At 41.0% G+C, this 26,948-nt stretch overlaps 1 protein-coding gene across 1 annotated transcript in view; it reads left to right on the top strand.

The window, feature by feature from the left end:
- The window catches only part of slc39a9 (solute carrier family 39 member 9), a 51,882-nt gene extending 29,234 nt beyond the window's left edge, over positions 1-22,648 (top strand). Inside the window, exons 2-7 of the mRNA XM_041214634.1 lie at positions 2,471-2,579; positions 10,311-10,499; positions 13,565-13,633; positions 17,013-17,098; positions 18,237-18,371; positions 21,658-22,648. Coding sequence (XP_041070568.1) covers positions 2,471-2,579; positions 10,311-10,499; positions 13,565-13,633; positions 17,013-17,098; positions 18,237-18,371; positions 21,658-21,885 — 816 coding nt within the window. The 3' untranslated portion in view covers positions 21,886-22,648. The remainder of the gene's footprint in view (positions 1-2,470; positions 2,580-10,310; positions 10,500-13,564; positions 13,634-17,012; positions 17,099-18,236; positions 18,372-21,657) is intronic.
- Positions 22,649-26,948: the final 4,300 nt, after the last annotated feature.

Here is a 26,948-nt window from a genome sequence, read left to right as displayed (position 1 = left end):
GTGGGAGCAGCGAATGCAGCAGACCAAATTGAGGGAAGTGCAAGTGAAGCACTACTTCACCTGAAAGGAGCGTTTGGGCCCTTGGACGGTGAGGAGGGGGGAAGTAAAGGGGCAGGTGTTGCAACTTCTGCGATTACATGGGAAGGTGCCGTGGGAGGGGGTTGAGGTGTAGGGGGTGATGGAGAAGTGGACCAGGATATCTCAGAGGGAATGGTCCCTATGAATGCCAGCGGGGGGGGGACAGAAGGGAAGATGTGTTTGGTGGCATCATGCTGGATTTGGTGGAAATGGAGGATAATGATCCTTTGAATGCGGAGGCTGATGGGATGAAAAGTGAGGACAAGGGGTACTCTATCGTGGTCCTGGAAGGGAGAGGCACTGGAGATGGGTTGGACATGGCTGAGGGCTCTGTCAACCACCGTGGGTGGAAAACCTCAGTTAAGGAAGAAGGAAGACATGTCAGAAGCACTGTTTTGGAAAATGGCATCATCGGAACAGTTGTGACGGAGGCAAAGGAACTGAGAGAATGGGATGGAGTCCTTTCAGGAAGCAGGGTGTGAGGAGCTGCAGTCGAGGTAGCTGTGGGAGCCGGTGGGCTTTTAATGAATATTGTTGGACAGTCTATCACCAGAAATGGAGACAGAGGTCAAGAAAGGGAAGGGAAGTATCAGATGGACCATGTGAAAGTGATGGAGGGGTGAAAATTGGAAGCAAAATTAATAAATTTTTCCAGGTCCAGACGAGAGCATGAGGTGGCACTGAAACAGTCATCGATGTACCGGAGAAAGAGTTGTGGAATGGGGCCTGAGTAGGATTGGAAGAAGGAATCTTCCACATACTCCATAAAGAGACAGGCATAACCGGGGCCCATGAGGGTACCCATAGCCAATCCTTTTATCTGGAGAAAATGATACAAGTTTAAGGAAAAATTATTCAGTGAGATAACAAGTTCAGCCAGACGGAGGAAGAGACCATCCCCCACCAGGATGGTCTGAGGGCTCTCTGCTTCTTCCTGGAACAGAGGCCTGAGCAATCCCCAAACACCGCCACTCTCCTCCGTCTGGCTGAACTTGTTCTCTCACTGAATAATTTCTCCTTAAACTTGTCTGCTGTTAAAAGCAGCAGATGTGTTTGTAAAACTGTTAGATGCTACTTGGATTGATAGATTGATTTACTCATATTTACAGTGACCCTTAATGGAGTGTACTTCATGGCTGTTTTCCACTGTTTGCTGAATTAGTGAATTAAACAAGGGCTAAACTCCTTATTAATACATGAACGTTAAAGGGCTAGTTGGAAACATTTTTTCACGAAGGGTTATTGGGATTGTTATAATCAGTTAGGGACTGCCAACATTTAAAGAGAAATCTGAACACTTCAACTAAAAGAATAATGCCACAAGATTTCACATGAACACGCTACGGTTATTTATTTCTGTAGAGCCCACTCATAGGTATGCAGTCCTCTGGAAACTATCTAATTCTCCTCAGCCATAGCTTTCTCGGAGGTAAAACTTTCATTCACTATCTTTTGACTGTGGATGCCTCAATCCCTGATCTGGTTACTTTTCGATATTTCCAAGCTAATTCAGCTGATTACTTTCTTTTGCTACAAGACAGAGGCCCACTGCAGATTCCTCCCACTAGCTTCAAACTAGACAATCTTCCAGCTTCTGTCCCCCCTCAAAATTCAAATTGAGATTAAACCTTCCCTGCAGCGAATGAAGTTAGTTTTTTGCCCTGCTATAGCGTAGGCCTATCTAACTATCATTTACTTCAGCTATCTTAGTGAGCTGAAAACTACATACACTAGTTCCAAACTGCAACTAACTTTTCCAGCAAACGCTCAGATAAATTGAAATCAGAGAACCTTCCTCCGCTGTACCCATCTCCATTATGACATAGCATGCTCTGCAATGTCCTCAAACTGACCTTTAGATTAAGTATCCCCAATTTGCAATTTTTTGTTTGATCCAAAGGATGCAAATGTGCAAATGGGTTTTACAACTATTCATGGTTCACTGAATGAATGCTTTTAAACTAATTTAGCTCTATCTCCCAAAACAAAATCATCTTTCTGGAATTCTCTTGTTCTTGCAAGCATTGCAGACATCTTGTCTCCAGTTCTTTCATTAAGTAAGCCCACCTGCTGTTTTATGGTTCTCGCTCTATTCTATTCTGGTTTGTTAATCAAACATGGGTTACCTTTGAAATTGTCATTTCTTGAGATTTTCAGCTTTTTAATTACCTTACCTTTACAAAAAGGTTAACATGAACCATGAACTCGATATTCACAAGAATGCTTTAATGTTGATAGCTTTGAAAGCTGAGTCAATCATATTTAATGGGGAATTAGATAAATATTAAAGTAGGAGTTGGCACAGATGCAATAACCTTTCTATGGTGAAAATTCCCTATCAACATTTTTCTGCAAAAAAAATCGAAGTTATTTTTGGTTTATTTCTCTCCAGGAAAGGTTGAAGTTGGTGACGGTTCTTGGTGCTGGACTTCTGTGTGGCACTGCTCTAGCAGTCATCGTTCCTGAAGGGGTTCACGCACTCTATGAGGATGCTCTGCATGGTAAGGTTTAGTTCCAAAGCCCAGTCCTGTTTGAAAGCATTGCAGAGCACAGAATGAAAGTAAATATATGCCCTATAATCATTAGGCCAATAAATTTATTCTTGATTAATGACTGCACTGTCACGACTGATCCATTACGTGTGTTATGGACAGGAGGGGAGATTAATTTAAACAACACTAATTTCTCCTCTCACCGCCCATCTGTAAACAAAGGCATTTTGATTTGTTTCCCTTTTTATAAATGGTGGCATATTTCCCAACCCCACAGTTTGGTGTAATCTAATTTTCTATTAATAACCCCACAACAAACCTGAGATACCTGACAGAACTCAAAGAGTCAGTTTATTTGCAGACAAAATGCGAAAAGAGCGTTCAAAACATCCGCCTCACCTCCAGACTAATCAGAGGGATAGAGGAAAGAAATATTGTTTCACATGGGTTTCAAAGTCCAGAATCAGAGTCCAATGAGGTATTCCTTCACTGAAGTTGGTGGGCTGAAAACCGATGTTGTAGAATTCCCTTTTCTGGCAGTGTTCACTTCACAAGATGAAATAGGTGTGCAGAGATGAATCAGTCTTCTAGGTGAGAGAAGTAGGGTAGATAGGGCCATGTGGCCAGAGCTCCTTGAATGTGGTCTCCAAGCCAGATGTTAAACAGCATACTGAGCTATGTGATTCAGCAAGGCAATATTACTTGTTTCACAAGCCAGAGGCCCATGTCACATGACTCCCAACTCTCACCATCTTTGACAAAGGATGTGTATCCATCGTCTGGATTCCAAAGAGTCTTAGCCATTAGGAATTGAAAGGAAGGTTGTGGGGCCTTTACCTTTACAGATGACCCATCTCCTGGCCAGTCTGGGTTATTAAATGCAGATAGCCTTGGGCATAGCTCTTTGAAGTTGGGCTATACAGTCCACAGGAGGTCATCAGTGGCTTCTCAGAGATAACGAGGTGTGAGTTTTCCTTAAACTGCCAAGTGGCTTCTTTTGTTCAGAAGTCACCCACAGTTTCAGCTATTTTAAAGGTCATTATTCAGTTTTTTAAATTTTAGAAAGCTATGAGCATAAAAATATACATTGAGGTCTTAGTCCCTCATGCATACCAGAGTGTAGGTGGCTAATTTATTAGGTTAAAAAGGTCATCAGAGCCATTACAGGTGAATTTGGACCATCTAATGTCCAATTTTATGAATTATTTTGGCACTGTAGAGATCAAGACCAATTGTATTCTTCAAGTGACTTGGAGTAAGAGAGCAATGGCTGAATGGACCAGGACACAAATCTAATTCAGTCAATATTTTAAAGTCAAAGTTTGGTTCTTTATTTTTACAAGATGCTTTGTCTTGATTATTTAAATTTAAATAGAAAAAAAATACCCTCAGAGAAGTGGAGTTGATTGGAGTTTAAGTATTTCTCACAATGGCATGCCTTTGCTGACTCTTTGAAAGAGTAGTCATGTTTTTTGGCCTTAAATCTAAGTACTTGTCCAACTCCCTTAAAATTATTTTTGGAAGCAGCTTTCAGCATCTTTCCAGATACACGGATGGAGGGGGATAAAAGAATGGAGGAATTTCTCCTCATCTTCCCTCTAGGTGTCTTTCCGGTGGCTTTAAATCTGTGACCTCTGATTATTTGCTCTTCAGGTAATAATTTTTCCCTATCTTGCAAACCTCTTTTTAGCTCACCTCTTAACCTTCACTGCTCCAAGAAAAACAGTCCTACCTTATCCACCCTCTCTTCATAACTGAAGTCCCACCTCCCTCATAACATCCTAGGAGACCTTTTCTGTACCCTTTCTAAGTCCTTGACATCTTTCCTGAAGTGTGGTGTCAGGAACTGAGACCTAACCATTGAGTAATTGTCAGGAAGATATAATAATTCTCAATGTTATTGGAATTTATTGTAAAATAATAGTATGTGTTTGTGTGTGTGTGTGTGTGTGTGTAAGACTTAATTGGATTAAAGGCAGCTGGTCTCAAAGCTTTGATGTGGTAGAAGATGAGCTAGGTTTGAAGTGTTAAATAGGTAAGCACAGGTGTCAAGGGAACATTTGCATTTTGAAATAAACCAGACTAGGTTGGTTAGTGGGAGTGAAATGTGTCACCTGGCCAGGTGGAGTTCAGAAACTGTTTTTTTCTCACAGATTACTAGTAAAACTTAATACTATGAGAGATTTTTATTATCAGAAAGGCATAGTCCAACGATACATCCAAAGGGGAAAATATGTTTAAAGGAGCGACGGCTGTGTGCAAGGGGTAGGCATTTTAGGATCCAACAAGTGTGAAAAGCCTCAAGCTGCTGTCATCAAAGAACTAAGTTAAGAAAACTCACTTTGAATTGGACTGGTTCAGGGTATTGTGTGTCACCTTGCCTGGGTCTTTTAAAATCTATGTGTCTTACTGTTGCCTTAACGAAAGTGTAACAGAGTTAAATTAATTAGGGGATAGTAGTAATTTGTAAATGTGTGTGCTTAAAAATCATTTTTCTTAATAAATATTTAATCTAGTTCAGAGGGCATTTAAGCGTCAACCACTGTGGGTCTGGAGTCACATGACCAGGTAAGGAGAGCAGATTTCCTTCCCTAAAGACATTAGTGAACCAGGTGGGCTTTTACACCAATCGACAATGGGTTTATTAGACTTTTAAGTCCAGATTTTTATTGAATTCAAATTCCACCACCATGGCAGAATTTGAACCCAGGTCCCCAAAGTATTACCCTGGGTTTCTGGATTACAGTCCAGCGACAATACCACTATGCTATCACCTCCCCCGTGACAGTTGCTTCAAGTTTCCCTTTGGGATTTGAACAGTGCAGCATTTACCATCAGCTGTGCCATAAAGTTGTAGCTTGATGTAATTGCTTTTATATTCTATTCCTCTGCTTATAAAACCAAGTAACCCATGTGCATGTTTTTAAGCACCTTACTAATTTGTCCTGCCAGCTATAAGGATTTGTGTAGATGGACATCAAGGTCTCTGCTCATCTACACTTTTCAAAATTGTTTCTAAAACGTATAGTTTACAGTCTTACCAGATCAGTCATCCTAAAGTGCATCATTTCATACTTCTTCACGTTGAGCTCAATCTGCCATGTTCTGCACATTGCACCATCCTGTCCATCATTCTGAAGCTATAACTATTGTCATCATGAACTGCTACCTTGTCATGACTTATCATCTGTAAGCTGTACAGTGCTGCTCCCTACACCCAAGTCTAGGCTGTTAATAAGAATTTACAATGTGTAATGTATCCAAAACTGACCCTTGGGGAACACTATTGCAAATCACTTTCTAGCCTGACAAACACTATCCAACACTATCCTTTGCTTCCTAAAACTGAGCCAATTTTGATTCCATATTGCCAATTTCCCCTTAATTCCAATGGTCTTCCATCTTCATAATCATACCTTTCAAAAGTCCATGTTGTTAATAGATCAAAACTTACCTTGTTGTTGGCAGAGGTCAGGAACAACAAATCCCAACATGTCTGTTAAACTCATTGCTCATTTGCTGAATAAAGGACAAACCTGGAGCCAGTATTTTTCTTAACATAGGTTTGTTCACAAAATCCAGAGACCATAGCCACAGGCTTCCTTTTCCTCTTATCCACACAGGGTGGAAACCAGTTCTTATATACTTAAGAATAATTCCCTAATCCTTCTCCAATTAGTAACCGCTGCTCACACTTACGAACTAAAGCATGCCTTCATTGCAACAGGGTTCTAACATTAACATTGCCCTGGGAGTTTATGCACATGTGTGGATCAAGAGTAGGCTATGCATGCACATTCCAGTGTTTTGGAGATCTTTGGACCAGGGACAAGTACCCAGTGTGCCTATAGTGGGTGGGGGAGAGAGGAAGGGAAACCCAATCACGGGACCCAGAAATGGGGCACCATACTAAGAGGGGTTCCAGGATAGAGAGAGGACCAGACAAGGAGCTACTGGGAGGAGGAGACCATCAGTAGGAACTACCAGGGAGAGAAACCACTGGGGAGAGGAGCAAAGAAAGAGCCTCCAGCAGCAAAAGTGCTACGGTTGGCAGGCTTTAAATAGTGAGGGCCGGGAGAAGCCCTGGAGAGTAATTAGGCAGGGGAAGATTGATGGCTATGTGCGGCGGGTCACTGGTAACCCTTTGGAGCAATGGTGTTCAGCTCAGCATGGCTGAAGAGCTGGAGTTGTGCCTGAGAGTCGGTGCTGGAGTGCAGACTTGGAAATCCAGGGGAACGTAGTCTTAGGAGACTAGATTGAAATCCTGAGAGGTGAGCAGTTTTGAGGCAGTCCGAGTCAGAACAGCTTTGAGGAAATTCAGAGACTTGATCTTCGAAAGTGAAAAGTTTGAAATCCCTTATGAGGGTATCAGAGTTTCAATGAGATTGGTTAACTCACTTTACTGATGTCTGGGTAGGTTGCTGAGAAATCTGTGGGATCCATCTTGGTCGCATCTGCCATTTATTGTGCAATATAGTGTGTTCAACCAGTTTGCCTGTTAATTCACACGTATCTCATATTGATTGAGTATAAGATATATGTTGGAAATTGTTTTACATTTCTGATTTACTTTTACTGTTCAAAAACTAGAATCTTGTGGCTTTATTCTCTTAGCAAATACCTGGGATCTCAAATTTTGTCTACATTAAACAAAAAGATATTGGTCCCTACCCAGATCATAACATAAATTTGGGGGTTTGGTCCAGGATCATAACAATGTACACTGTCTTACCTTGATCAATCTTCTGTTGTCTCATCAAAGAATTCAACTAAGTTAAGTTATACATCATTTACCCATGATAAGTCCATGCTGGCTCTCTTTGATTAACCCATGCCTTCCCAAATGAAACTTTCTTTTTTCCCTGGTAATTGCTTCCAATAACATCCTGCCATGATGTTAGGCTGATTGGCCCGCAGTTTCATGATTTATCCCCTCTCCCCATTGTTGAATAGTGGTATAACATGTAGTAGCCCTTCAGTCATGTGGCACTACTGTCTCCAAATGTGGATTAAAAGATTGTGTACCAATGCCTCTGCTGTTTCTACATTCTTTTTTCAGTAACCTAGGATGCATTCTGTCCAGACCAGGTGATTTACAAACTTTCAGTAATACTGATCTTTTTAAAAGATCTTCTCTAATACATTCTATCTGTTTATAACTTCCCTCTCCTTTTTAGTTTAACCTTCATATCGGCATGCTTGTTTTATGAAGACAGATGCAAAATGCACATTTAATACTTTAACCATGTCCTCTGCCCCTACATGAGGATTTCTCTTTGGCTCCTTAATAGGCCCAACTTTTTACCTAACTAAACATTTACACTTTGTGTTTTGATATGAAACAATGTAGCATATTTAATAACTAAACTATGGGAGATTTCTCTCATCTTGTATAGTTTTAATTAGCAGATCAAAATTACAAATCTAAGCAAGTACCATAGAAAACCATAGAAAAGTTACAGCACAGAAGGAGGCCATCTTGTCCATGCCAGCCTGAGGACACCCAGGTGCCCTTTCTAATCCCACCTTCCTGCACCCAGCGCATAGCCCTGCAGTTTACAGCACTTAAGGTGCAAATCCAGGTACTTTTTAAAAGAGTTTAGAGTTTCTGCCTCTACCACCAACTTGGGCAGCAAATTCCAGACACCCACTACCCTTGTGTAAAAAAAGTTCTTCCTCATGTCCCCCCTACACCTTCTGCCACTTATCTTGAATCTATGTACCCCGATTCTAGAATTCTCCAAGGGAAACAATTTTATCCTGTCCACTCTATCTATTCCCCTCATAATTTTGTGCACCTCAATCAAGTCACCTCTGTCTTCTTTGTTCTAAGGAAAATAACCCCAACCTATCCAATCTCTCCTCGTAGCTAATCTTTTCTAACCCTGGCAACATCCTTGTAAACCTCCTCTGCACTCTCTCCAGAGCTATTACGTCCTTCCTGTAATATGGTGACCAGAACTGCACACGATACTCCAGATGTGGCCTCACCAGTGTTTTATACAATTCCAACATTATATCCTTACTTTTATATTCTATACCTCTGCCAGTGAAGGAGAGCATTCCATATGCCTTCTTTACAACCTTGTCTACTTGAACTGCTGCCTTCAGGGACCTGTATACTTGTACGCCAAAATCTCTCACTTCATCTTTCCCTTAGTATATTCCCATTTTATTGTGTAATCCCTGTAACTGTTTGACCTCCCTAAATGTATGACCTCACACTTCTCTATGTTAAAATTCATCTGCCACTTTACCCGCTCCACCAACCCATCTCTATCATTTTGGAGATTGTAGCTATCCTCTACACTATCCACTACTCAGCCAATCTTTGTCTCATCTGCAAATTTCCCAATCGTGCCTCCCACGTTCACATCCAAATCGTTAATATATAACACAAACAGCAAGGGTCCCAACACCGAGCCCTGTGGAACACCACTTGAGACAACTTTTCCAAGTGTACCAAAGTTGCCAGAGAAGGCATGAAGAAAAGTCATTTTTGGTGGAACAACTATTTTGATCAGGACAGAGGTGGAAACTCTTTTATTGACATTGAATTGTCTGCAGATGGCCTTTTCATGTTGTGCTGCGTGACATCAGTCATGTTTTTGTTTAATCTTTCATGGAATATGAGCATCACTGGAAAAACCAGCATTTGTTGCCCATCCCTAATTGACCTTGAGAAGGCGTTGGTGAGTTGCCTGCTTGAACTGCTGCAGTCCATCTGGTGTAGGTACACCTGCAGTGCTTTAGGAATAGAAAATATAAATGGATCTCAGTGTAATTGACTAAACTGGTTTCTGTAGCATCTGAAAATAGGGGCTACCTTGAGGTCAGGTCAAATGCCTGTATTGTAAGGACAGCAACAGGGAATTTTAGCTTGCTGTTGCCTGCGCAGCACTCAGAATTGCCAAATGGTACAAAGCGGCAGAGGAAGTTGCTGTGATTCACTATAACTGCAAACCTGTTTGATCAATTGATGTTATTGAAGACGTGAATTAATTAAACAATTAATTGTTTAATACTTATTGAAAATTATAGAATTTTGTCATGCAAAAGGAGACCATTCAACCCATTGTGCCTATTCTTGCTCTTTGAAACAGCTATTTCAGTAGTCAACTTCTGCTACTCTTTCTTCTTAACCTTGCAAATTTTTCCTTTTTAAGTGCTTATCCAATTCCCTTTTGAATGTTACCATTGAATGATTTCACCACCCTTTTCAGACTGTGTGCATTCCGGATCATGATATAGTTGTAATGATGAAGGATAATCATCATGGGGATGCTGAGAACTGTCGAAAGCTTTGAGCACTGGCAGAAGTTTGGAATTCCTCCAGTCAGAGGAGGGGGCTACCTTGAGGTCAGGTCAAATGCCTGTATTGCAAGGACAGCAACAGGGAATTTTAGCTTGCTGTTGCCTGCGCAGCACTCAGAATTGCCAAATGGTACAAAGCGGCAGAGGAAGTTGCTGTGATTCACTATAACTGCAAACCTGTTTGATCAATTGATGTTACTGAAGACATGTGAAGTTTTAAAAGTGCTTAAATGGAGAGTGACCTGTAGGGTCCCTGAATCCATACAGGGTTTGCACATTCCAGTTCACGTGGTGAAGAAAGGCTCTTGCTCTCTTTCCCCCAGTGTACCACACACACACACACACACAAACACCCCCCCCGCCGCTCCAACCGCCACCACCATCAAAAATATGTGAGCAGATTTTATCTATTTTCCTCTTCCTCAGATAAACACCCCCATGGAGATGAAGCAGAAAAGGTGGAGGATCCATTAAAGACAGGACAATCTACAGAGACTGAGCATGATCACATGCACATTGCTTTACATGCCTATATTGGTGTTTCACTGGTCCTTGGATTTGTTTTTATGCTCCTGGTCGACCAAATAGGCAGTTCTCATATGCATTCCAGTGATGGTAAGAGGCACAAAATCTCAATGACTATTTTTTTTTAAATGCTGAGACCTGGTGAGCTGAAGCCACTGTGTCATTTATCCTGTGTGCGAATGTAAAATATCTTTAATTTAACTGGGCTGTATCGTATGGGTATTTTGCATCTGAACTATTGATGGTTGAGGTTTGCTCAAACAATCTACCTGAGGCCAACTGAGAAAAGATGATTAGCCCAGATAAGGAAGCACTAGTCTTAAGGTGGCTGCTAATTTTTAATCCAAACTGAACAAGTGAAGCATTCAAGGCTTTGTTCATACTATGATTTATGTTGGTAGGAAGAATGAGGAGAAGCAATATAAACTAGATGATGCAACGTTAAAGGAATGCAGGAACAAAAGCCTTGGGGAACATATACCCAAATTTAAAGGTGGCAGGACAAGTTGAAATGATTATTAAAAAGGCAAACAGCACCCTTGGCTTTGTAAATAGAGGCAGAGGACAAAAGCAAGGCGCTGCCAGCTTATGTTTGGGAATGTGAAGTTGCTGCTGAAATGTTAGGAGTGTATGGAAGGCAACCCATCAAATGTGGTTTTTCTTCAATCCTATACTTGATGATGCATACTGGCTGTCATGAAGCTAGGCTAAAATTCAGTTTATTTTGTGCAATAATTAGACTGGTAGAATGAAAGTACTGCACCAGATAAACTCTTATTTTAATGCAGACTCTCTTCCTTTCCTCTTCTCTAGTTTGACTACACCAATGCTGCCATTTTTACCACACCCTTGGAAACAAGTGTTTTGAAGTTAGAGCAACAAGCCATTGTTTTATCCTTATGCCCTGTTTTCCAAGTAAGGTGCCTCTTAAATGAGGGATGATCAATTCTTGCATTGTGGATTGAGAATGGTGTGATGAGAAGAAACATGTCACAGAGTCATATAGCCCATGATGATGCATGTGCCAGCTCTTTGAAAGAGCTATCCAATTAGTTCCCCTGTTTTTTTGTCAAAGCTATGCAACTTTGATTTTCCCCTTTAAGTATTCATCTAATTCCCTTTGAAAGTTAGCATTGAATCTGTTTCCACCATCCTTGAAGACATTACATTCCAGATTATAACAACTCACTGTATAATAAAAAAATTCTCCTCATCTTGCCTCTGCTTTTGCTGATTACATTAAATCTGTGACTTCTGGCTATCAAACTTTCTACCACCAGAAGCTATTTCACTTTATTCATGGTATCAAAATCTTCTCATAACATCCTCTGTTCTGAGGAGAACAACTCCAGTTCGGTCCATCCAATTGAAGTCATTCATCCTTGGTACTATTCTAGTAAATCTCCTTTTTACCCTCTCCAAAGCCTTAACATCCTTCCTAAATTGTGATGCCCAGAATTGGACACGTTATTCTACTGAGCTTGACCAGTGTTTAATAGCTTCCTTGCCTTTGTCCACTGCCTCTATTTACAAAGCCAAGGGTCCTGTTTGCCTTTTTAATAATCATCTCAACTTGTCCTGCCACCTTAAAATTTGTGTTCATACAGCCCAAGGTCTTTGTTCCTGCATCCCTTTAAAATTGCATCATCTAGTTTATATTGCCTCTCCTCATTCTTCCTACCAATATAAATCACTTTACATTACTCTGAGAATTGGATTTCATCTCATGTATGCCCATTTCATCAGTCTGTCTATGTTCTCCTGATGTCTGATACTGCCCTCCTATCATTTTATTACATTTGAGTTTCAAGTGAATACTTTGAAATATGTACCCAAGTACAGGTTATTGATATCAAAAAGAGTTGTAGACCCATCTGATTTCGAACAAGTTATATTCTACATAGGAACAAAAGTAGGACATTCAGCAGATAATTGATCTGCATCTCAACTCCATTTACTTGCCCTTCTGTTGTATGGAAAAAGTATTTCCTGATTTCGCACTTTGAACAGTCTGGCTCTAATTTTAAGATTGGTTTGTATTTAATCACAAGAGGAAATAGTTTCTCTGTAGCTACCCTATCGAATTGTTTTATTGTTTTAAATGCCTCGTTTAGGTCACCCCATAATCTTCTAATCTCAAGGAATACAAAGCCAGTTCATGCAAACTAGCTTCATAACTTTTTTGATCCCTGGTATCATTCTAGTGAATCTGCACACTGCATGCCCTCCAAGACCTGTATCTTCTTCCTGAGATTTGATGCCAGAACTGAATGCTGTACTCTAGATGGGTTCTAACCAAGGGTCTGGATAACTGAAACACCACTTCCTCCCCTTCCACACATTGAAACCTCTGTAAAATATTCGCAGCTCTGTAGCAGTGAGCAGTTTTCTTTACAAAATCATAAATAAAAGCTATATCTTGGTGTGTGGATTCTGTCATATTGTGACATGAAGTATTAATCAGTAGTCCACCCACACTCTGCTCCAGCTTGTGAGATGACTTCAGAATTTTTCCACCAGTTAGGAAGATCCAGAAATCAGAACTGACTTTTTTCCAAATTACCCGAATTTATGATAGCTCCTTTACATGAAAAAATTTAATTCAGAATTGTTCTACAATGAGAAAATAATTTGTTGAAAATGTTGTAAGACAGACTTTTGGTTCGTTATGTGTGTATAATGGTGTTTGGGAGTTGGCAACAATGCTGACTCTGTGTTTTGCTAACTTTTGGATGATTATACAGGATTACATAGAATATACGCTGCAAAAACAGGCCATTCTGCCCAACCAGTCCATGCTCATGTTCATGCTCCACTCAAGCCCCCTCCCATCTTTTCTCATCTGAATAAATATATTATCCACCTTGGTTAATAATCTAGACTTGGTCAAGAGGGTAGATACCAGTGGTATAACAAAGACAGCAGCATGCCTTGGTGTGAGGTGTTGGAACAACTAGAATAATTCAAAGAGACCTATTGTATCTACTGGTGGTCAGATACAAAGAGGCTTGGCCACAAGCATTCAAACAAGTGAAGGGATATGGGGATCAAAGGAATGGCTTGTTTGTAAAAATATTGCACTGAAATGTTGATTGTGCAGTTCAGCTTTTAGGAGTTCTCTACAGAGTTCATTTTGTTTCTAAAATGTCTTTCAGACCCTGAAGCTGCAAGAACAGCAAATACCAAGATCACCACCACGCTTGGACTGGTGGTTCATGCAGCAGGTAATGCTTCTTCATGTTGAGTGACAGCTTTAATAGCACCACTTCAGTGCTGTTCCCACTGTGTCCAAAATACTAGCTAGGGTTCCAATATAAGCAACTGATGGTGCAATCCCAGAACTGCTGGTGCTCTTTCAGTGGCTCGATTCATTGTTCAGAGTGCTGATGTGTGATCCCTTCAAATAAATGGTAAACCAAATATAAGCACAGAATATTCCAAACCACATGCAGTCCACTCCCCCTTTTATCAGTTACCTGATTAAAGTGTACTGCTAAAACACAAAAATTTTTCAAAGTTGCTGTAATCTTGATCTTTTGAGTGAAGGACCCCTATCACTGCTTTGTCATTATTGCTTGATGCTGCAGAGGTTTTGATTCTGATAATTTCTTACATTAACCAGCAGGGGGCCTGCTATTATTTCTTGTGTAACTTCATTTTCATTCAATCCCTTTGTTTCACAACTTATGACTTTGAAGAGTTTTCTTGCAGCAGTTCAGGTCTGATATAGTAGAAGTGCCTGCAAAAGGATTTTGTTGTGTAGCTCCTTGAGCAATGGGAGGTGGGAGTGGAGTTTTTTCTCTTTGAAGTCTTGTTTCATGGAATAGGAAATTCACAACTGGCCCCAATCCAACCTCTTGTTCTCTCTTTGTCCCCTCCTCTTGCTCTTCTTGGCCCCTTCAGCTGTGTGCAGTACAATTATTACGGTCAACCTATATTTGTATTCAGTAAATTAAGCAATTCACCAGTCCCTGAGGTAGTTTTTTTGGAGCAAATTCTCATAGTGCTAGTGTGGGCCAGTTTTACATTTTGATCTTTTTAGGAGTAGGATTTAGGAAATGCGTGTTCCTGAACCTACATCCAGGTATATCAGGTTATACGTTTTAGTGCTTAATATGGTAAATATAGAGTTCATGTGACTTTAATCTGGGGAGGATGAAAAAATCAGTTAGAGTGGTCACTATCTCATAACTTCTGGTGTGAAGTGTGAGAATAGGTGGAGAGTTGGTTGTGAGGTGCCCATGATTGAATATTCTAACAGTTGCTGTTTTAACATGCAGGAAGAATGGCTGCTTTGTGTGAGATACTAGAGATCTACAGAATGGCACCTAGCTTGAGCACTGCCATTCCAGAGGTGCTGAGTCCAGTCATAATACCCTGTTGCTATCACTGCATTCACCTAAATCGGTTCAAAGCAGAGACTGAACTCGGCACGCTGTCTCAGTTAAATGAATCATAGAATCACACAGCACATAAGCAGGCTATTCAGCCCATCCTGCTGTTGTCAGCTCTTGGAAAGAGCTGTCCAATTAGTCCCATTCCTCTACACATTTTCATAGCCCTGCAAATGTTTTCAAACGTACAGTGAACCACTGGGAATTCTGTTATCGTTGTGAGTGATTTTTCAATATTCAAAAGTAAACTAAATTCAGATTTAAATGGTTTCATGGATTATCAGAAAATCAGCACCACAGGTAAGTTATTCTTGTTATATGTCGTCAGAAGAATTCCTACATACTTAACCTATGATTAAACAGTGCCACCTATATTTCTACTTGTATGCTGCCTCCAGAAATCCCCTGCTTCTTGAATTTTTAAAATGCTGTGTGCATCTCCCATACATACTCACCTACTGAGAGTTGTATCTTCTGAGCCATTCCCTCTTCTGCTTTGTTCACTTCTCCTTTTTCTTTTCTGTTTTGGCTATCTCTCAGTGCGAGTATTGGGATATGTAATCTCTAGCCGAATCAGACCCAACTGGCTGGGATCAAACCCACAACCTTACTCGTGCATGTAGTGCATGATTTTTAAAACAAAAAATTCGTGCCAATTTGCTACAGGTCATATTGGCCTTTTGCTGGGAGCCAGGATCATGGAAAGGATAACCAACTACAAATGATGCCTGTTGGCAGTGTTTTGAGTCATTGTTTCCCTTTCCTGTCTGTCAGCTTAATGTCACAGTTCTGAACTATTCATGATTCCATACGGTAACCCAGTTCTCCTCACAGCGCAGCCTTTTAATCAAGATTCGTGGTCTAGCAAAATCAATTTAGCTTTCTAATTGTATAGTCTATTTTTTATTGAGCAAGCATAAGTAACAGTGACCATTTTCAGGTTCAGTTTTGCCCGTTGTGTAGAGTTATTGGGTTTGAAGAAGAGCATTTTATTTCTGCCAATTTCAGTGTGGTGCCACCACCAAACACATCTTCCCTCCACTGCCCCCTTGTCAGCATTCCGTAGGGACCTTTCCCTGCAGGATATCCTGGCCCACTCCTCCAGCACTGCCAACACCTCATCGCACCTTCTCAAACAATCGCAGAAGGTGCAACACCTGCCCCTTTACCTCCTCCCACTTCACTGTCCAAGGCCCAAACACTCCTTTCAGGTGATGCAGCACTTCTTCACTTGCACCTCCTTCAACTTGGTCTACTGCATTCACTGCTCCCAATGTGGTCTCCTCTACATTGGAGAGACCAAACGCAGACTGGGTGACCGCTTTGCGGAACACCTTCGGTCTGTCCACATGCATGACCCAGGCCTCACTGTTGCTTGCCATTTCAACACACCACCCTGCTCTCATGCCCACATGTCCCCTCCCCCTTGGCCTGCTGCAATGTTCCAGTGATGCCTAATGCAAACTGGAGGAACAGCACCTCATCTTCCAATGAGGCACTTTATAGCCTTCAGGACTTGACATTGAGTTTAACAACCTCAAACCATGAACTCTCGCCTCTATTTTCACCCTTTTTTATATCCCTTTTTAAAATTTATTTTTATTAATTTTTTATCCCATTTTTTATCCCTTTTTATCACCCCCCCCACCTTACCAGTTCTGGTTCCTCACCCCATTTCGGGTTCCACCCCCCCTTTCTAGTTCCCCATTTTCCCCCAACCATTGCCCCTTACCCCCCACCCCACCCCCAAAAGGGCTATCTGTTAGTTGTTCCATGATGTTCTTTCACAGTGGTGACCCTTGTTCTGCTATTCACACATTCTGCTTTCTTACCTTTATGCCACTATCAGCACCTTGCTTAGCCTTTATCACTACCATTAACACTTCCTTTGTCTTTTTGTCCATGACATCTTTGTCAATCTCTCCTTAGCCCCACCTGTTGCTGACCTTCTAACCAGCTTTACCTGCTCCACCCCCCTTAAACAGTATAAATTCCATCACATTTCTACTTCTCTTTAGCTCAGAAGAAGAGTCATACAGACTCAGTGTTAACTCTGTTTCTCTTTCCACAGATGCTGTCAGACCTGAGTTTTTTCCAGGATTTTCTGTTTTTATTTCAAATTTCCAGCATCTGCAGTATTTTGCTTTAATCATTTTATTTCTATATTTCCCCCGCATTACTGAGCCTCATCTATTCCTTTCCCTTACAGCGGATGGCATTGCCTTGGGTGCAGCAGCTTCCACATCACAAACAAGTGTACAGTTGATTGTATTTGTAGCCATTATGCTGCACAAAGTAAGTATCCAAATCTTGAATTTCTTAATTTTTCTTTAAGGTGTTCCACATTTTAAGGTATAAGATCAATTTTCAGTGATTGTATTTAAATTCCCCCTTCAGAAATGGGTACAATTGTATAGTTGATTGGTAAATTAGTGGATTGGCCTGGGCAGTAGAGTAGTGGCTATGTCTCTGGACATATAAGAGGCCTAGACTAATAATCCGGAAACATAGTTCCAATCCCATCAAGGTATTTTGTGAATTTGAATTCCATTTTGTTTTAAATAAATCTGGATTGTTGTAAACTTCTATCGGGGAAGGAAATCTGCCATCCTTACCAAGTATGGCCTGTATGTAGTCATATACACGCAGAGATGTGCATGCTCTCAGTTTGCCTCATTGGCTGTGAAGCAGTTTGAGACATCCCAAGATTGTTGGGGAATCTCGTGATATGAATAACTGTAAACACCATAGGCAGAATTTTGCCGTTGGCGAGCAGGGGGCATCCCGACATCATCCCGCCCCAATTTTCAGGAAGGTAAAATCAGCTGCGGGCCCGCTGACCAATTGAGGCCACTGACAGGATCATTTAAACAATTAAAGGACCTGCCAGTCCAATCTTAATGTTGGCGGGCAGGCCAGGAGCCCTGGCAGCAAATAGAAAAAACATGAAACCTCATCCACCGGTGGGATGAGGTTTCATGCAGGGTTATAAAAATTTTAATAAAGTTATGATGTAAATTATTTACATGTCCCAACTCATGTGATATTGTCACATGAGGGGGACATGTAAAGGATTTTTTTTTCTATTTTTAATAGTTTTCAAACTCCAGGCGATCTCCCTGAGGCAGCACTTAGCCTCAGGGAGATGTGCTCTCTTTCATGTGCATGCGCAAAAGAGTGCAGTTTCGCTTTTAGGGAATTCTCCCCCCCGCGCACAGGAAGCGCATAGCGTTTCCCGCCATACGTCATGCTGGGCGGGCCTTAATTAGCCCACCCACGTAAAATGGCAGCGCGGCCTGCTTCGCTGGTGAGGATCGACTCCGCCAGAGATTGGGTCGGGCCCACCTGCCCGACAGGCAGAAAATTCTGCCCCATGTGTCTGCTTACTCAATAATTCACCTCAATATATGTATTCCTTTATTCCTGTTTTTAGGCTCCAGCCGCTTTTGGTTTGGTTTCTTTCCTCATGCATGCAGGGCTTGAGAGGAATCGAATCAGGAAACACCTACTGGTGTTTGCTTTGGCAGCACCACTACTCTCCATGGTCACTTACCTGGGCCTGAGTAAGGTACATAACATGACTTAGTGCTTTTGTTTATCCAGTACTTGCCACAGTAAAACACATTGAAGCACTGTGATAAAAATTTACAACGTCGTTACCATTATGTTAGCAACATATTGCAAGCAATGATGTTCATAGTCCATTGATCCACTTTTTGGTATCATTTGGGAAGATATTGGTCAGGACACCAGGAGCACTCCTTTGCTCCTGTTCGAATAGTGCCATGGGATTTAATATTCACCTGAACAGGCCGGCCTGTGTTTAACAATTTATCTGGATGGGGCCTCTCTGCTTTCCTCCATACTGCATTGAAGATGTTGGTCCAGGTGTCAGATTTTAGTCTGATGCTGGAACACTTGAACCCATGACTTCTGATGTAGAGGTAGGGATGCTGCCAAGTAAGCCAAACCAACATATGTAACTTTTGGCACACTTTCAGGCATTAATTGATTAAAATCATTATTGTTGCATCACTATAAAACTGTCATATAATTGAAGGAAGATTTTCCACATCATTATGTCATAATGGCACAGGACACAGCCATTCAATCCATTGAGTCTGTGCTGACTCTCTGTAAAGCAATCCAGTCAATCCTATTCTCGTGCCCTATCCCACAGCCATGCAAGTTTAAACCCTTCAAGTGTCTATCTAGTTTTCTTTTGAAATCATTAATTGTCTCTACTTCCACTACCTTTCTAGGAAGTGAGTTTCAGTTCATTACCACTCACTCTGCAATAATGTTCTTCCTCACATCATCCCTGCATCTGTTGCTTGGAACCTCAAATCAGTGACCCTGTGTCCTTGTACCATCAGCTAATGGGAACAGTATTTCTTTGCCCACCTGATTAACCTTGTCATAATCTTCTATGCATCTGTCAAATCTCTGCTCAATCTCCTTTGCTCCAAGGAGAACAACCCCAGCTTCTCCAACCTAACCTAGCATCTAAAATCCCTCATCATTGGAACCATTCACTTCCACACCCTCTCACAGACCCTAACTACTTCTTAACATGTGACGACCAGAATGGATGCATTACTCTCATTATGGCCTAACCAAAACTTTATACAGGCTCAGCATAATTCCCTATTTTTGTACTCAGTGCCTCTTATTTATGAAGTCCAAGATCCCATATGCTTTGCTAACTGCTCTCTCAAGATGTCCTCCCATTTTCAAAGAACTATGCACACGAAGTATGCATTATGAATGATTCAAACATCAAACCATTACAAGAAAAATGGTAACACATTGTAATTTTTGTGTTTTAATTTTTTGGAATGGTAAATCCTCCTGATCTAATTAGAGAGCACTGACTTTGAGGCATTACTGACATGATGGTGCAAAGGAGCTGAATCAATATAATCTCAACATTTTCACTAATGCTAGGAGCTTTGGCTGTGCCTGCTAATTCAGTCCCCTGGTAGCACTGAGCTTGGCAAGGCCTTGAAATAATTCCCCTATAATCTGTACTCCAATATGACTCTTCAACCCCTTGCTAAAATACAATTTCAGGGAGGCCTCTGGTATCTCACCCTAATTCCAGTTCTTCATGTGTGAGTATCCAAAGGGCAAGCACAGCCAAAATAAATCCTGCTCTCACTTAATGGCCACACTTGCACCTTCCAGCAGGGATGCCAGAGCAAGCTCCTTATGCCCCACTTCAGGAAATTTCAAATCACTTTACATCCAATAGATTACTTTCTGAATAAGAGACTAGTGTAGCACAGCCAAACTTAGTAGTCAATTTCCATAAACAGCCATAGAATGACCAGTGACCAATCTGTTGATGGTGATAATTGATGGAGGACTTGTCCAGAACACCGGGAGAACTTCCCTGCTTTGCTCTGAATTATGCCATTTGATATTTAATGCCCACTTGATCATGTAAGTAGACCCTCAGTTAAACTTTTCATCTGAAAGATAGCACCTCTGACTGTGCAGCACTTCCTCGTTACTGCACTGGACTGCCAGGCTAGATTATGTGCTCAGGTGAAAATTCTAGCAATTGAGCCAGGCTGACTTCATTCTGAGTGGAATTATTAGATGATAATCAGGAAATAGAAGTCGCACTTTTTTTCCCTAACCCTTATAGGAACAGGAGGGAAGCTATTTGGCCCTTCAAACCTGTTCTGCCATTCATTTAGATCATGGCTGATCTGTATGTTAACTCCATTTAACCTGCCTTGGTTACATAACCCTTAATATCTTTGGCTAACAATCTCAGTTTTGAAATTTTTAATTTACCCCCAGCCTTGACAGCATTTTAGTGGAAGGAGTTTTAAGATTTGTGTTATTCTTTGTGTGAAGAAGTGCTCCCTGACATTTCCCCCCGCCCACTCCCACCTCACCTGAACAGCTCAGCTCAAATTTTAAGGTTATGTCCCCTTTCTGTGGACATCTACGCCAGAGGAAATAGTTTCTCTCTAACTACCCTATCAAATCTTTTCACTTCTGAATAAGTTATATTTGACTTGCTCTCTGCGGATGCTGCCATACCTGTTGAGTATTTCCAGGACTTTGTTTTTTTTTTCAACATTCAATCTTTTTTTTAAATTACAGACGCATTTGTAGGAAATTCTCCTTTTTGCTATTTTAAAATATCTAGGCTAAAGTCCTTGCTCAAGTGGCAGAGAAAGGAATTTCATTCATTACTAGTATTACACAGCACAATTTCAACATGATGGAATAAATGAGCAGGATTTGAATAATCCAGATAATGGTTTGTATCTGGGTTTGACGCTGTGCAGTTGCATGATCTGATAGAAAGTGCTAATATATTCACTGTACAACAGCATTAACAGACACCATTGATCGTCAGAACAGATTACCTGGTCATCTCATTGCTCTTTGTGGGATCTTACTGTGTGCAAATTAGTTTCTGTATTTTTCTTCATTACAACACCTCAAGACTACTCATTAGCTGTGTAGTTCTTTGAGACATTCTGATGTTGTTAAAGGTGCTATATAAATGCAAGTCTTTATGTTTCTTCAATGTCAGCAGGGATATGCTTTTGTTTCCCACTTCTGAGTGAGATTGCTAATTTAGTTACATTAAGAAGCAGTTTTATACTTGGAAACTGGTTGAGAAGGTCCATCTCCATTCACATGAGATCCGATCAATATGGGCTAAATTTTATAAACTAATTTGAAAACCAAAATTTCACCTTGGCTGACCTTAGTGCTTGATATGATTTTGAGAATTGAAAAATATCGAACTGCTTATTGCACTCCCGGCAAGTATTTACTGAATTATTGATGTGTGTTTTCTTCTCTTTCATTTCTTCTGATTGTAGAGCAGTAAAGAAGCACTTTCAGAAGTGAATGCCACTGGAATCGCCATGCTGTTTTCAGCAGGAACTTTCCTATACGTAGCCACTGTGCATGTGCTCCCAGAAGTGGGAGGCACTGGTCACAGTCACAAAGCCGAGTCCGGTGGGAAGGGACTCAGTCGACTCGAGGTGTGCACCCTCGTCCTGGGCTGCTTGATTCCATTGGTCCTTTCGGTGGGTCACCAGCATTAACCAGCAGTGGAGCAAAGAGGAGTGTGGATAATAAGGGTCTGCAGCGGTCCCATATCAGCAGAGCGGAATTGCTGCATGTGTTAGGGTTTCCCCCCTTCAGTTTTACCCTGTGAAATTCCAAATGAAATGGGATTGAAAATATAAATACTAAATTAAATTTGGCCAATAGGAAGTTGAAACGAATTCTTACAGTGTAGTCATTTTGAAAATGTAACCAAGTTTTGTCTTTGTGTTGACAACCAAAACCAGACATCTCTTGGTCCAGCCAAATGAGAGAATGTAACTTTAACCAAACAGTGTCCTGGTAAAAAGGACGGAATTCAGCTACTTAATTAAGAACTTGGGGTACGTTAGAGATAATCCATGGCATTAATCAAGCCAAGGGAATTAACACTGGGTTTGTTACACAATATGTGAAATATAATTTTTAATGAATTTTATTCATAAGTGTACAGTCTTCACATTCAGCTGCAGTCTTAAAGAGTTGGTTAGCCTGAGAGTTTGGTGCCTGCTAGTTCAGTGTCTGTGTGTTCAATTGATTGGATTTTGACTCCTATATTTGGGGAGAGATGCTTTTGTTAAAAGTGCTTTGTTAATGTACATGGGAAAAGGAAATGAAAAGAAGCAGCCTGGATCTTCGATGTAAATGGTTAAACAAATCACACCAGGATTGGGAGAAGAGTAATGGCGGTGGGGGCGGGGGTTATACTGTGTGGTGGATCAAGGATGGGAGGTGACACTGGAGGGGAGAGAAGTAGGTGACTCACGGGCGGGGGGGGGAGGGGTAGCGGGGCGTGAAACTCGGTGGCGGGTCAAGGAGATGACATTCTGGTGGGCCAGGAGGGGGTAACAGTCAGTGGGGGCACGAGCGAGGTGTGTCAACAATCAGGAAAGCTTTACATTGATCCATCGTAGTTTTTAAGTGTGAAGAATGAAATGTCATTGGTATGACTGTGCTGATTTGTGAATATTGATTGTTCTGAACCATGTCCTATTGCTTCAGTTGTTTTATGTGAACTGAAATCATTCCATGGACGACTGCCTTATTTTCCCTACTCTCTCTGTGCACATTAACAGATGTTGCAGTTTTTTTTTTTGTTTTTAAGATAAATATGTATGAATAAATTTTTAATAAGTGGCTATTTTATTTTTGTACAACTTTTTTATGCCATCTCTTGCATCATGTAAACACCTCCCTTCAAACTGATACATTCTGCTTTTTCTGCTGGTTACAGAGCAAATAAAATTGTACATGTGTCATTTATCAATGGGTGGGGTTTATATCACTGATTTCTCTTAGAATCTTACAGCGCAGAAGGAGGCCATTTGGCCCATCATGTCAGTACTAGCTCTTTCAAAAGCAATCTGATTAATCCCACACCCCTGCTTTTTCCTTATAACCCAGCAATTTTCTTCTCTTCACGTATGTATCCTACTCCCTTTTGAAAGTTACTATTGGATCTGTTTCCATCACTCTTTTGGACAGTGCAATCCAAATCATAACTCGCTGTTACAAATTCTCATCTTCTCGCTTTTTTTTGGTCAATTACCTTAAATTGTGCCCTCTTGGTTTTGACCCTCCTGCCAATGGAAACTGTTTCTCCTTACCACTCTATCAAGACCCTTCATTATTTTGACTGTATCCATTTTGTTTTTTTTTTAATTTTATATACCAGTGGTCGTCATCTACCTCCATATACCTAGGGAGTTAGCCTGGTTATCTAGGTCATTTACAGGAAAGAAGACAATGAGCAATGTCTCTTCACAAGATTTTAATAATGGGACCTCACTCATTTGTGCAATTAAATTTATTTACAGGGTAGATTTTCCTGTTTATTTACCCTCCACCTCTGAATACTCTGTTCATACTTGACAAAATCCAGTCACAAGAGCTGGCTTCATCTGCAGCTCTCCCTTTAATAGTAGCAGAGTGTCCCTAGGTGCCTTCTGTTCAACTAGGACCCAACTTCCTTATATAAATGTGCACACATCAACCAATACACCTGCAACCATTAATGATGCTGTTCAAAAAACTGAAAACTCAAATGACCCTGGAGTGCAGAAACAAGCATTTACACACAGGTTTTAACTTGAAGCAAGAGGCATGCATGACATTCCGTCATTTGTTTTGGGAGAGGACACAAAACACAAGTACCTGCAGAAGTAATCTAAATTTTTCATTTTCAGGGATGCAGAATGTTGGGTTATGTTGCCTTGTGTTTTTAAACTAAAAATTATGTATTCTGGTTAATCAGTTTGTTCAAATATAAGAAATAAGGCTTCAAAACAAAATGTTGAAAATATCAGCAGGTCAGGTAGTATCTGGAGAGAAATAGAGCTAAAGGTTCAGGTTGATGACCCACAATCTCATTTCCATATTCAATTTCCATCCAACTCCCCATCCTTTCTCTCTCACACACACGCACAACCCCATCCAACTCCACAGTTTCTCTCACTGTACCCCATGGAACTCCCCAACCTTTCACTATGTGAAAAGTGCAATATAAATGCTAATTGTTGTTAACACAAGTCTGTCAGATCCCAAAAATGTTAGTTATCAGTGTGAAATACTAACAATTGGCATGCATAGGCTGTCGGGATCAACCTCCAACAATGAGAAGGCACTTTCCCAAATCTCTTCCATGGGTGCACTTACTACTGAATAAGTATCATCAATCCTGATGTCCCAGGTTGAATCATTATCTTATGACCTCACTTGAATGCAGTTTATTTTGTCGCTTTGTCTTCCAGCCTATTTGAAATTATGCAAACAAATGCAACCTTTGGGACTAGCTTGGTGAATGCTACTGTACTGGATTTTGTTTGAGTGCACAGACTTATGAAGACTGCAGCAGATAGTTGATTTTTTTTTTACAGTATTCATTTTTTTCTCTCTGATTTCCTTGGTTAAATGCACCAACAAATATAGTGGGATCTGCATTAGCTGATCCAATGCTTCCTGTCAAAGCAGGTAACTCTGGTGAAACCTAATCTCTATATCAGGGCAGAAATCAGCCAGGATCCTTGCTCCTTAACGCTGTTTAGTGAGCCCTGGTCAAAAGTGAAACTCTTCAACGATTACTTGCATTTCATGTAGGAAAACATCTGAAAAGTGCTCCACAGAATCCTAATCAAAATAAAAATGGATATTGAGTCAAAGATGACGACAATAGAAAGCTTGGGGTTTTTAAGGAGGGCCTTGAAGGAAGAGAGGTAAAGTGCTTTTTAGGAGGATGTTCTACACTGTGGAGTCTAGGTAGCTGCTCAATAATGGGGCAAAGGGAGGGGGTGGGGAGGAGGTTGGAATCAGCAATTAGCTTTGGAAGTGGAATGGATGGAGGGCTGGAGGAAATGATGGAGAAGGGCAGCCAAAGACCAACGGATTTATCAAGAGGGTGAAAATGTTAAAATTTGAGGCTTTGGGGGCCTGGGAACTATATAGATTTGTCAAGAATGGGACTTGACGAGGTTAGGATATGGGCAGCAGGGTTTAGAATAAACTGAAATTTACAGAAAGCGACGGGTGGGATATTGGGTATAGTGGATAGGTTTGATCTGGATTTCAAGGCCTTAGTTAAGTTGGCACTACTTGCTGTCTCAAACCTGAGAGGAATTGGCACTTGTGCAGATTCAGAGTCTGGTATGGTTCCACATGCAGGAGAGACAGAGAAATGATGGAGAATTATCTCCACAATGGCCTGGTTGTATCCAGAATGCACAGTAAATAAATTATTCAATAGTTCCAAAGCAAAATTGTAGGAGGATTTGTATTCATCAATCAACATTACTAAAACTGATTAGCTGGTCATTATCACATTTCTGTTTGTGCAAGCCTGCAGTGCACAAATTGACTGCTACATATCTTATAACACTACAAAAGTACTACATTGGCTGTGAAGTGCTTTGGGACATCCTGAAGTTGTGATAGGTGCTATAAAAATGTAAGTTGTTTATTTTGCACTTCTGAGTGAGCACACTATTGGTGAGCCTAGGTTGCAGTGGGATGTTCCTCAGATAATTTTTAGCGCACAATTTAAAGCAAACTTTTTCAAACCTTTTCAATCATCAACCACTTTGGTGGGGCAAAAGATCCTGCAGACCAATGGTCCAACCCAACCACTTATACTTGCCACCACAAAAAGACTCGTAAGAATTTGTGCGAAGAATGAAGCTGCCTTTCATCAGATGATGGTATTTCATGAGATACCAATGAGGTGATGTCTGGTTCCAAACTGGAGAGCTTTAGTCTCGTCCAGCTCCACATTTGGTCAGTTCCTCGTCTTTGTTTCAGCCCCATAAGCTTTGGAAATCCAACCTGAGTTTGATCTCAATCTCAAGGGTTTTAGGGAGCAGGCAGGGAAGTGGAATGAAGACCACAAGCTGATTAATGACAATCTTACTGACTGGCAGAGCAGGCCCGAGGAGCCAAATGGCTTACTTTTGGTCCTATTTCTTATGTTCGCACATTGTAACAGTAATATAATCTTGCATATAAAGCTACATTATTGTTTGCGCTTACAATGCCTGGTGCTGTGCATGCAGGAGCCAGCCTGGTTGTGTGACAGCGCTCAAGCAGTGGAGATGAGGATTCTGGCCTGTTCTTTCATTTGGCCTCTGGCTGTCACGTTGTGCATTAATGACTTGCATTTGGGCCTACCTGCGGCCTACCTGGAGGACATTCAAGACCACCAGTGGCTTGCGGACCGCACTTTGACTGGTTTGAACTGCTCATTCTAGCCCAGATAGTGAAAACTGCCTCCAGGTTATTGTTGTGTCTTTGGAACATGGTCTATTCAGGCTAAGGTTCGACCAGGATAGAGAGTAGCATGCGACAGCATCTTCAGTTTATACTTTTTTTGTTGCCATAGGGATGGCTGATGTGGGACACGGTCGTCCAATATAAATTGCTGATTAGCCACAAGTGTTGACCCAGTTTTAGCCGCCCACACAAATTCTAGTAGAAACTGGCACACAATCCGAATACATGCACATTACATGTGTTTATTTACTTAGCAAACATCTCCCATCATTCAGTGACCAAGTAAAGCAGCTTCATTAATCAA

The sequence above is a fragment of the Carcharodon carcharias genome, chromosome 20 (genome assembly GCF_017639515.1).
Source record: "Carcharodon carcharias isolate sCarCar2 chromosome 20, sCarCar2.pri, whole genome shotgun sequence".
NCBI classification, from domain to species: Eukaryota; Metazoa; Chordata; class Chondrichthyes; order Lamniformes; family Lamnidae; genus Carcharodon; species Carcharodon carcharias.
Note: the sequence above shows the minus strand (reverse complement) of the source record. Positions and strands in the feature narration are given on the sequence as shown.